The sequence below is a fragment of the Dermochelys coriacea genome, chromosome 7, assembly GCF_009764565.3.
Source record: "Dermochelys coriacea isolate rDerCor1 chromosome 7, rDerCor1.pri.v4, whole genome shotgun sequence".
NCBI lineage: Eukaryota > Metazoa > Chordata > Testudines > Dermochelyidae > Dermochelys > Dermochelys coriacea.
The window spans coordinates 59071022-59083185 of NC_050074.1; the positions used below are offsets into that span (position 1 = coordinate 59071022).

The 12164-nt window shown below is 44.2% G+C and overlaps 1 protein-coding gene across 6 annotated transcripts in view; it reads left to right on the forward strand.

Moving 5' to 3' along the window:
- The window catches only part of WDFY4 (WDFY family member 4), a 254443-nt gene that overhangs the window by 94259 nt on the left and 148020 nt on the right, over positions 1-12164 (forward strand). For all 6 annotated transcript variants that reach the window (XM_038410907.2, XM_043518469.1, XM_043518472.1 and 3 more), the window contains exons 20-22: positions 3513-3697; positions 5694-5925; positions 9124-9275. In XM_038410907.2, the coding sequence (XP_038266835.1) occupies positions 3513-3697; positions 5694-5925; positions 9124-9275 (569 nt within the window). The remainder of the gene's footprint in view (positions 1-3512; positions 3698-5693; positions 5926-9123; positions 9276-12164) is intronic.

The following is a 12164-nucleotide window of genomic DNA, read 5'->3' on the forward strand; positions in this document are numbered from 1 at the left end:
TAAAAAGGAAGCTGGGGGGCAGGTGGGACACACTCCGGTGGATGATGCAGGATGACCTCCCTCATCACTTTTAACCTCATGGTTGGGGTACTCACCTGGGATGTGGGATTCCCCTCATTTAAGCATCCCCCCACCCCCCGATGAGGAGAAGGGATTTGTACAGGGATCTGCCCTCATCACTGTGCCATGGGATACTGTGATGTGGGGTCTCTCAGTCTCTCCCACTGAAGCTGTTCCATTGTGGATACAAGTTACAAGGGAGGTCCTCCTCCCCTCCCTAATCTGGGAGGTGACCTCTGAGCATGCCCTCCAGCCTGGACCCTGCACACGGGTTAGGCAGCTGAATGCCTGTCTTCCCCTGGTTTCGGAATCGTTCTGGAGCTTAGGCAGGAGATGGGTGCCCAGGAGCCTAGAAGGAGGCAGCAGCACATAGGCCAGAGGCAGAAATGGGTACAAAGTTCAATGGGAGTTTTGTGAATTGCAGGGGAACCTAAAATGTAGGTGCCTAAATGCTTTTTGAATCTAGCCCTGGGTGCCTTCCACATACAATCAACAGCACTAGTTGGCCAAGTGAGCATTCCCTGGGGTGGTGGAGCTGCCGGTGTGTCTGGTCACTGTGCCAGCCCCAGTCCAGTTTTAGGGGGTGGGAGAGGGTCAGAGCCAGAGTGCATCTGATCCCTTGGGGAGCACTGCTGGCTGGGATATGTAATGTCAGCCAAGTAAGCTTGAGGCATGTCTGAAAGAATCATCTCACTGTCCCTCCGCCAAATCCTCAGGCCAGACTTGTGCAGAGTGATACAAAACAATCTGCTTCAGGTGTTTGGGGGTTGTTGCTGTACAACATTGTCAGCAGCTCATGAAGCAAACACCAAAATGCATCATCTGGTGTGAGTCAGTGTAATCCTGGATCCTAGTAGGGCAGAGATGGTGGTCTAGATTCTTGGTCCTGCTGAATTTGTGCTTCGTACAGCAAAGACAAGGAGCTGCTACATCTTCCTGATTCTCAGGATGGATCTGTGCCAGCATCAGTGTAGGTTAGAGCAGCCCCCAGACGACAACCAATCATATGTATTCTGACATTCTCCTTTCCCAACCCTTCTACCAGGATTAGATTGGGGCTGGCTCAGTGGCCAGGCACACGAGATCTGTACCAGCTGGGAGTTCCCCCACCAGGGGAATTCTTACCTGGTCAGCTCTAATTGGCAAGAGTAGCAGAAAGGAGCTGGAACTCACCCAAGAATTAATATTGGTTCTATTTATTACTCCACTTCTATTCTTTGCACTTGATTTTCAGTGCTCTACTTAGGACAGTATAGTTTATTGCAATTAGCAGAATTTTGTACTGCTTGGCGTGAAAGTGGAGTGAAATAGATACAAATTTCATTGCAGATTAAACAGATACATTGTGCATTGTGTGCTCTTTTATTCTTCTTTTTAATTACATTTCTGATTCCTTTCCCCAACCCTCAAGAGAATCACTGAACACGTGTGAAAGATCCTTTCTCCTATTTCCATTATACAGTGTGTGAATAGCATTGTGTTATCCCAGGTGGGATCTGCAAACCTGACATCAAAAACAGAGGCCATCTGGCTGTGTTTAAGCAATCATTTGATTTGTCTTATTTAGAGCTGAGCAGATAATTGTGGGGTTTTTTTTTTCAGTTTGGCCACTGAACAGAAAAAAAATCAGTTCATTTTGAACCAAAATGGATTTTGTTGTTGGTTTTTTCCTCGACATAACGAAAAACTGAAAATTTTATCCAGGTTGAATGAAATGTTTTGAACATCTATTCAAAGCAACATTTTCAAAATGAAGTGTCTAAAGGATTCATTTTGAAAATGGCAAAGCAAACCATTTAGGTGTTTTTCAGAAAAATTATTTTCATTCGTATTTGTCCGATACTATTCGCCAGATTCAACCTTTATTCACAAATGAGTTTGTTTGCCCCAAAACTGCATTTCTGGCACATTTACTATTTAGCCAAAACATTTCACCCACCTCTAGTCTTAGTAAGAGTTGGTAGCGACTTATAAGTACATGTTGAGCCCCTACAGAAGTGGTTATGTCAGGCTGTGGGACAATGTATTGGAATATGACGTAAGTTCCCTTTGATGTTTGGTAGAAGGTGTTCTTGAGCTTGCTCGTGTGTTGCTGTATTACTGTGACTGGACTACAAAGTCCCAAGTGTTGAGAAGTACCTGGAGTGAGGGTGTGTCTCCATGCATGCGTGCGCGCATAGACAATATGTCATTCTAGGTTACTTCTAAAGAACAGAAATTCTGTAGTCCAGTTGTATATGTATGTTACTGTGTGGCTGCATAAGAGCTAGTATTATTGCTATATCTGCCCTAGTCACAGTATTAGATAATATAGATCCCATTGTTGCTGTACCCTGGCACCTGCATGAACGTCTAATGTGTATCTTCCCCACAAGAATGTGAGCTTCTCCGACAAGAATGGTTTCTTAGGTATGTAAAATGACACCCCTTTTGCCATTAATATTCTGCTGTTTAAGGAGATGATGCTAAATTAATGTGCTAAATTGTGCCAGGTGCCCAGAAATCTTAGAATAGTGCAGTTTATAAATTAATAACTGTACTTATTCTCACTGATGATGACATGAGGGCCGTGCACAGATCTGGAGCACAGAGGGGACTGAGATGGCAGTGAACACCCCCTGATCTCCTGGCTTCCAAAGCAAACAGCTAGTTGGTTTCCCTGATTTTTGAATGGCTATTCTCAGGCTGTCACTTATCCATTTCTTCTTATCCAATGATCAGAGCTGTGCTTGGTAATTCAAACGTGATCCTGATTAATTCATGGGAGAAGGGGCTGGGACTCCCGGAGTGGGGGGTACAGTGCAGCTGGGATTTTCAAAGAAGTCTAATGGAGTTAGGTGCCTGATTCCCATTGAGCTGGGTGCACAGCTGCCTTAGGCACCTTTGAAAACGCCAGCTTACCTGTCTCCATAATGCAGTCACCACATACAAAGGATCTGAATTTGTTCAGCCTCTAAGAGATCCTTTCCATAGCAACTCAATCAATGAGGACTTGAGGCTTTGTCTTGTTTAGAATTGGTTTCATTTTACAGCACCCAGGACTTCGGGAACAAAGCATTGTTCTTGAGAGCTGGCGGTATTTGGGAGTGCTGCTCCGGTACACACCATGTGAATCTTGAGGCTTAGGGAAACCTTAGGTCTTGGTAATAGGACTCCAGCAGTTTAGGGCCTTTTTATTGCTCCCTCCCTTCCTTCCATAACTGCTTTCCAGAAGCTCCCCAGTCCTATCCCTGGCTCTGCCACTGACTGACTCTGTGATCTTGGGCATGTCACTTCACCTCTCTGTGCCTCAGTTTCCCAGTCAGTACGTTAATATTAGTTGCATTGAAATAATGCCCAGAGGTCCGCATCAGGATTGAGGCTGTATTTTGCTGGGCCTTGTGCAAACACAAAGTAAAAGACAGCCTCTGCTCTGTCTGCCCGCTACTTAAGTGCTTGTTCTTTCTGTACAGACATCATGGAACCTGAAGTGGAGGTCCCAAATCGCTCCTCAGCCCCAACTCAGATTGAGTTCAGCTGCACCCAACAGCTAGCCACAGGGCAGTGGCATCACCTCACAGTGACGGTTGCTAAGGAAACGAAAAGGAACTGCATAGTTTCGGCATATATCAACGGACAGATACTTGGCTCCGCTAAGGTAAAGGTTCTCTTCATAAAACCGTACTTGGCAGCTGGTCATTTGCATTTCTTGGACCGGTTTCTCCCTGTCTTGTTAATTCCACAGCTAGGAGACCTCAAAGAGCAATGCTGTCCGTCTCTGTTGGAGCATGTGGTGCTCAGGTTGGCACCAGAAAACACACGAATCCTTAGAGATTGAGGGTCAGATTTTCAAAAGTGACCAGTGATTATGGGGGCCCAACCTGAGACACCTTAAAAGAGCCATTCTTAGGAATGTTGAGAACCCGCCCTCTGACATTCAGGACCCTTTTGAGTCATCTAAAGTGGGGGATGCAAAGGCTTTAGGCCTGTATTTTCAAGAGGGAATAGTCATTTTGAATGTTTCAATGTTGGGGTTGCAGGAGGAGGCCCTGGGGAGCAGAGCAGAGACATTGATCCTCTGTGTTACTGCCCAGCCTTCCACAATAGTGCTAAGACTGATGGGATTTCCCGCTATGTCTCAGACATCTATGGGTTTGGTGTGTCCCACGGATCCCCTGCCCTGCCTGCTGCATCCAATGGAACACTTTGAGTTTCACATCCCTCAGGCGGTCATTCCCTGCATACCAGCCAATCTTCTCCCAGCTCTAGTATCAAACAGTCTGTGAATTAGCTCTTCTTTTCAAATAATAGACTTGGTCTGTTTCCAAGAGGTATGTTCACATGGGTTAATATGAAATAAGAAAGATGGCTCAAAATGGGGGAGGGAGGGAAGAGGATTGCAAAATATAGTGATTTTTTTTTCAAGTCTTGCAAAATTTAATTGTTTTTAATAAAGCCCCAGCTCCTGGAGTCCTGTCATTTCACAAGAGTCTCAGCTTTCATTACAAAAAATAGTTTCTTCACCTTTTGGGTGTGGGGAAAAGCTTGAACTCAGTGCATCTTGAAGGCTCAGAAACAAGAAGGCAAATAAAAAGAACCACCAATTTATTATTTTTATGTTGTTTTATTTTAAATCTCAAGATTTTATAGCCAGTCTCTATTTTTGAGGCCTTACTTGTGATTCTTTTTAAACACTTGTGGTTGGCCATACTGAAACTGTCATCCAATTCTAGATCCCTAGATCCCTTCCACACTCTGCTGTCATTCATTTATAGCAACCTTGGTCTCTGCTTTCTCACTCCTCTATTCTGATGTACGCAAAGCTTGCTTGTGTGTTATACTTTCCCTGTAAAAGCAATCTGTTTCATTCCCAATGTTCTCTTTCCCATACTTGAGAAAAATTATGTCTCCACAGTACCTTGTGGGACCTATATCCATTCTGAGAATGAAAATTTAATTTAATTTGCCTTCTTTTAAACGAGACTGGAAGTCATGGATAAAACAAGCCTTGAACATCACAGTGGATTAAAGGATTAACAGCAAATGTCTTTATCATAAGTCAAAATAAAAATAAAACAAGGCTTTAGTAAATAAGAGATGGGCCCAGAGTCCATGTCTTGAGGAAATGAAGTGATGCTTTTTTTGTGATATGGAAAGTGAAGAGGAAATCAGGCAACAAATCAGAATTACACAAAGGTCATTAATATCTAGGGCCAGGATTTTAGGATCGTGGGAATTGGAGACCTCAGAGCCATCTGATTCAGTCTCCTTCTGTACCCAGTACCAAATGCTTCAGAGGAAAGGATAAGGACTCTGCAGTAGCAGATTTGGGATGATGTGGCCACATAAAAGTCGTATCCCTACCCTAATGGAGGCGGCATTAAACTCTGAAAACTATTGCTTAGTATTTGTGATTATAACTGAACATTTTTCAAAAATTGTCAGGCACCTATGTCCATATTTCAGCACTTAAGTGGCCAGATTTTCCAAAATGCTGGTCTCCCATTGAAGTAAACTGGAGCTGCTGAGTGATCACACATGCAGAGCACCTGTGACTTCCCTTGACTTCAGAGGGGATGAGGACAGATAGTATCTTGCTGGGCAGAGGCCCTACAGCTCTGCAGATACACAAGTGAATACTTTCTCTGATGCAGATGCAGTACATACAGCCCTTACCCGGGAACACTATTTCCATGGAACCATCCTCCTTCATCGACATCTATGGCTACATAGCTACCCCCCGCGTTTGGAAACAGAAATCCTCCTTGGCTTGGCGCCTGGGCCCGACGTACTTGCTTGAAGAGTCGATCTCTGGGGAAACCGTGGAGGTGATTAACAAGCTCGGGCCCCGGTACTTCAGCAACTTCCAAGCAGTGCAGCTTCCAGGTAAGTGGGGACTCTGATGTGCTGCACCGGACATCTGCCGTGGTTTATTATTATCATCCATTATTAACATTACCAGTGTGCCTAGAGGCCTCCAACAAAATGGGGCCCCATTGTGCTGGACGTGTAATAAGGCCTTATGATCTAAACAGACAGGACAGCTGAGAGTGAGAGGAATGAAGTTCCTTAATAATTATCCCCATTTTACAAGGCAAACTGAGGCACAGACAGAGGCCTCCACTAGGCGTTAGGGACCTAGTGGGGTTTTCAAGAGTGCCGGAATTCCTATCTGCATCTTCAGACACCTAGATACTTTTCAAAATCTGGCTCTAAGTGACTCGCCCAGGGCATCTGTGACAGAGTCAAGCATTAATTAAGATTGATCGATCTGTCATGCCTCTATGCCCCCCATCGCCATAGTATCTGAGCGCTTCCCAATCGTCAGTGTATTTCTCCTCAGAATCCCTCTCCCCACACCCAGTTGGATAGGTCAGTGCTTCTATCCTCATGTGACCCGTGGGAACTGAAGCTGAGAGAGACTCAGGCTATATCTACGCTGTCAGTGGCAAGTTGAGTAGAGACACTACATGCCCCCCTAACATGGGCATAAATCACAGCATAGATGGTGAAGCACTGCTTAGGCGAGTAGAGTACAGAGACACCAGAACTCTAGGGTGTATACCGGACATGGCTAGCTACACACCCCAGCTGTGCCTCCCCTATCTCATGGCTGTTTTTAGCAGTATAGTGTCGTGCTGCCCCCTGTTGCCGGAGCCTTTCACTACTCCTTCCCCCAGCTGCTGGAGCCTTTCACTGCCCCAAAAAGAAAAGGAGTACTTGTGGCACCTTAGAGACTAACAAATTTATTTGAGCATAAGCTTTCGTGAGCTACAGCTCACTTCATCGGATGCATTTGGTGGAAAATAAAGAGGGGAGATTTATATACACACACACAGAGAACATGAAACAATGGGTTTTATCATACACACTGTAAGGAGAGTGATCACTTAAGATGAGCCATCACCAGCAGCGGGGAGGAGGAAAACCTTTCATGGTGACAAGCAAGGTAGGATATTTCCAGCAGTTAACAAGAACATCTGAGGAACAGTGGGGGTTGGGGTGGGGGGAGAAATACCATGGGGAAATAGTTTTACTTTGTGTAATGACTCATCCATTCCCAGTCTCTATTCAAGCCTAAGTTAATTGTATCCAGTTTGCAAATTAATTCCAATTCAGCAGTCTCTTGTTGGAGTCTATTTTTGAAGTTTTTTTTGTTGAAGGCTGAAGCCACCCTCAGGTATGTAATCAAGTGACCGGAGAAATTGAAGTGTTCTCCGACTGGTTTTTGAATGTTATAATTCTTGACGTCTGATTTGTGTCCATTTATTCTTTGATGTAGAGACTGTCCAGTTTGACCAATGTACATGGCAGAGGGGCATTGCTGGCACATGATGGCATATATCACATTGGTAGATGCGCAGGTGAACGAGCCTCTGATAGTGTGGCTGATGTGATTAGGCCCTATGATGGTGTCCCCTGAATAGATATGTGGACAGAGTTGGCAACGGGCTTTGTTGCAAGGATAGGTTCCTGGGTTAGTGGTTCTGTTGTGTGGTTTGTGGTTGCTGGTGAGTATTTGCTTCAGATTGGGGGGCTGTCTGTAAGCAAGGACTGGCCTGTGGAAGCAGCCTGCTTTTCATTGGGGCGTGTACCTTACACACTGCTGCCAGAGCAGACCAGGCCTAAGTGACTTGCCCGGGGTTACGCAGGATTTTTGTGGTAGAGCTAGAATTGAATACCAATCTCCCCGAGCCCAGACTAGAACTCTGTATCCTGAGTTCCAGCTCAGTGACTTGACCACAGGACCAACCCTCTTCATTTTCTGTGGGCATCTTGTTATTTATGGAGACTACAGTCTGGGTGAGGCAGACATTAAGGAGAACTTTTGTAACTGCGATGTGCAGTGCTAGACAAAAACATAGCAGAAAAGGAAACAGCAATCTCCTTAGCTGCACAGGCCGTCAGAGGAGAGTGGTGCAACACAGCGGGGGAGAGAGCGGGAGACAGGGAGCACGAAGTTGCATTCAATTTAATGAAGAAGCTTTTTAACTAAAGTATACTGTTAGCTTCAATTATTAAACAGGCAGACAGAGCATCTCCAGTATATTTTAGTTATTGATTGCTGCTTGTTCAACTGCTGAGTGTATCCACCTCTGCATTAGGAAGTCAGTGGGCTGGGGATGTCTTCTCCCACTTGAAAAGAGTGGAACAAACCCATCTGCTGAGGCTGCAGCCGAAAGCAAAGGATACGGGTAGGGTGAAATTTTTCATCAAAACTGGTTTTCAATGGAAAATTGAGTTTTGTTTTGTTTTTTTATAACAAAACATTTTCCATGTAAAATGTCTGCTTTCCAGGGAAAACTTGGATTTTTTTTTTGGTCAAAAAATGGAATGCCTGAAAATCAAAATATTTCAGCCAAAATATTTTGATCCTGCAGCAGTGCCTTATGGGAGTTGTTGTTTGGGAGCCTGGTGCTCCCATTCTCCTCTATAGACTGGGATCCCCAGCCAGACTTCATTTCCCATGATGCTCCATGGCTATGTGACTGCTGTGATGCACCCCTCCTCTCCCCAAGAAGGGGGAAACTGTTGTGCAACAAGTGAGGTGTAGTCAGATCTGGGAACCCAGTGACCTGACAGTTTCCCAGCACAGGGCTTAGGAATCACTTTGAGAACAGGGTATAATCGCTATGGGGTAAACCATTCCCCGGCTCTCAGCTGGTGGGTATGGAAAATCCTTCATGGTGTGTTTCCACTGCCCAGCCTCTTTACTTGGACCGTGTGGAGAAGCAAGGATTTATCCTATGAGAATAATTATATAGTTACAGATACCTCTTTAATGAAACCTGCACTGTGTGTCATGTTTTCAACTCTTGGGTTCATGGAGATGCTGGTGGTAAGATCTGCAAAGAGCAGTTTCCAGTGGAGAAAAGCTGATTGCAGCTCCTACTGGTGCCCATGCTGGCAAGCTCCAGCCTCTGGGCTGCAAAGAAGTAGATACAGTTCTGGTTCTGGTTAGATCAAAGTGGAGCCCTTTCTAAACGCCCCCTTCTCCCCCACATTTTATCCACTTACCTGTTTTAGTCTCATGGGTCGAGAATGTAAAATTGCTCATGGGTTTAAAAGTCTCTCTCGTTTTAGCTAATGGTCACTCCAGAGAGCCTCAGCTCACAGCCTTGGTTGCAGAGGAGAGAATTTCATTTGGGATCAACGCCATATGTTCATCTACCACCACCATCCAAGACATAAAGAGCTGCTACAACGAAGTGGATGGTCGGCTGATCGCCAAAGAGGTCACAGGCTCTCTTCCTTTTGCTTTCAACCAGGCACCTTTGCCTTTAGATTTTCTTGGAGCAAAGTCTCTGGTTTTGTTGTAACTTCCTCGCTCTGGTGCTTTCCCTGAATTCCTGGTTCTCAATCTCTTCCCATGTACACCAAATTTACACTAATATAAATCCATTCATTTCAGCGGAGTTACTCCTGATTTGCACCGAAGGAAGCGAGAGGAGATTTGAACCAATTTACATTACAGGAGGAAACTTGTCTTCTTAAACATTATGCACACCAAAGGCTGCTATGTAACTGAGAACTAGAGCTGAGTGAACAATTGGTTTTGGGGTTTGATGGTCAAACCGAAAAATAAAAATACCCTGTTTTATTTCAAACGGAAACAGAATTGTTTCCTATTGTTCTTGATTAAATGAAAAACAAACAAACAAACAAAAATTGGCCAGGTCAAATGAAATGCTTCAAATGTCTACTTGAAATAATATTTTCAAATCATGGTTGATATTTTAAAAGGACATTTTCTAAGTAAAATGTTGTTTTGAGTCAAAAATAGCATGATGAAATGAAATGTCAAAATGCCTTGTTTTAAAAACTGCAAAACAAAACATGTTGACTTTTTTTTTTAAAAGTCAGATTTTTTTTCAGCTGACACTATTTACTAAATTGAACCCGAAATAGTTTTGGAGCCCTGAAAAATGCATTTTTGGCAAAATTTCTGTTTGCTGAAAAAAATTCATCCAGGTCTATTCATAGATTCCAAGGCTAGGAAGGATCATCTTGTGATCATCTAATCTGACCTCCTATATAACAGGCCAGAGATCTTCCCCCCCCCCAAATAATTCCTAGAGCAGATCAATATTAAAAAATGTTGTCTAATAACCAACAAACTGGGTTGGTGCATTTGTCCAATAAACTAAATGTTTGTATCATAAGAACACAGGGAGCATAAAAATCACCATAGTGGATCAAGGCTATGGTACATCTAACTCAGTACCCTATATCTGACAGCGGTTAGCACCACATGTGTCAGAGGAAGGTGCAAAAATTTCATAAAACAAAATTATGGAATAACCTGCCCATAGGAGCCTTTTTTTCTTGATCTCAGTCAATTAGTGGTTGGTTTATGGCCTGGGGGTTATGTCATATGACTAATTTTTAAATGATTTAAGGTCCATTGTTACAAATCTTCGATCCATTAACTGTCACATGGTAGCCTTCTCTTTTAGTATCTTGTTGAGTGCTCATGTATGAAATTATTTGACAAAAAGCAAATTCCTAGGCAAAAAACTTTTTGTTAAAACTGGAGTTGAAATTGAGTGTATATCAATAACTTAGGGGTTAAAAACGTTACAGGTATTTTGTACTTATCCCCAAGTGAACTGTTACAAACTCGCATGGTTCAGGATACAAGTTACTCTTAAAAGAAATGCAGACATGGCAATGTAAGGGATGCACAGTTAAAACTCTCTAACAACCTTAACTCTGCTCTGAGTGATGCCAGAAGGAAAAAACACTTGATTGGCTCATGCCTCTGCATCTGAGACACCTGACCATCCCTTCATCCAGCCACAGTCTAGCCCCCAAGGGAGTCTGATGAGAGGCTGTGGAGTACAAACACTACGGTATTTCCTTAGTGACAGTCTTCAAGTCCCTCACCCACAAGTGTCAGATGGGGTATTATCTGCAGTGTCCTACATGGGGGAGCCAGACTCTGGATGTGTACACACCCTTTACCACCACCAGCGCCTCCAACAATGGGTACAAAGCAGAACCATTCCATGCCGAGGGGGTTAGGTGTGGTGGTGTCTTCCACCAAGAGAATCCGTTCCAAATGTGAGGGAAAGGGAAATGGTAGAGACTCCGGGAAATGGTGGAGAAGGATGTGCTGCATCACATCCGTGAGCTACTATGAGTGCGGTGAATTGTGAGGAAGTTGCAGCCCACTGCAGCAGTGTGGGAGTAGTGGACTAACCTCCCCAGGGACTCCTGTAGTTCTACAGATATGCTAAGTTCTCCAGGATTTCCCTCATCCTCAGCCCAATGTGTACAGGGCTCCTCAGCCCCACAAACTTTCCTCAGCCTCCCACATCCTATAGGTCTATGGTTCTTAGGTAGCTTCCCTGATTGCTCTGCACATCCCTTCTCTGTTTAACAAAAAGTTTTTTGCCTAGGAATTTTCTTTTTGTCAAACAGTTTCATACATGAGCACTCAACAAGATACTAAAAGAGAATGCTACCATGTGACAGTTAACGGATTGAAGATTTGTAACAATGGACCTTAAATCATTTAAAATCGGGCTCGAAGCCCTGATTCCTCCTCCCACTCCCAGATTTTGCTGCCGGAAGACTTCTTAAATCCAGAGGGAGCAGCTTTGGATCTTAGTAGATTCAACACTGGGCTCAATATGGCTGTTTGGGTACCTTAGCTCTAATTTCCAAAGATTTTTTACCCTTAAGTTACAGGCGAGCACTCTTAACCTGAACTCCATCTTCTCCATGTTTTCGTTTTAGCTGGAGAGGGAGATACAGCTCGAACTCTGACAGTGCTCAGGCAGTGTAAAAATCCTGGCTTGAAATAATGACAGAAGCCGGGTTATTCATGCTTAAGGCTGTGTGAGAGAGTGGGCTGTGCTGGTGTACCCCTGGAGGCCAGGGGAACAAAACCAAACCCACTAATCCAAATGAGTATGTCTTCTTTAATAAAGTCTCACGGAGGGAACGTTTGTAAAACAGGTAGAGAGGCCCTTACTCCTCAGCAGTCAGTCAACTCGACATCCTCCAGCAAAGTCTCTGAGTCTGATCCAATTAGTCCCTGTGAGCCGGGTGGCCTCTAATCTTCTCCTTGCTGCTCAGCAGCCTTTCCTTTTTCAGTGGGGCAGGGACCTCCTTGATCA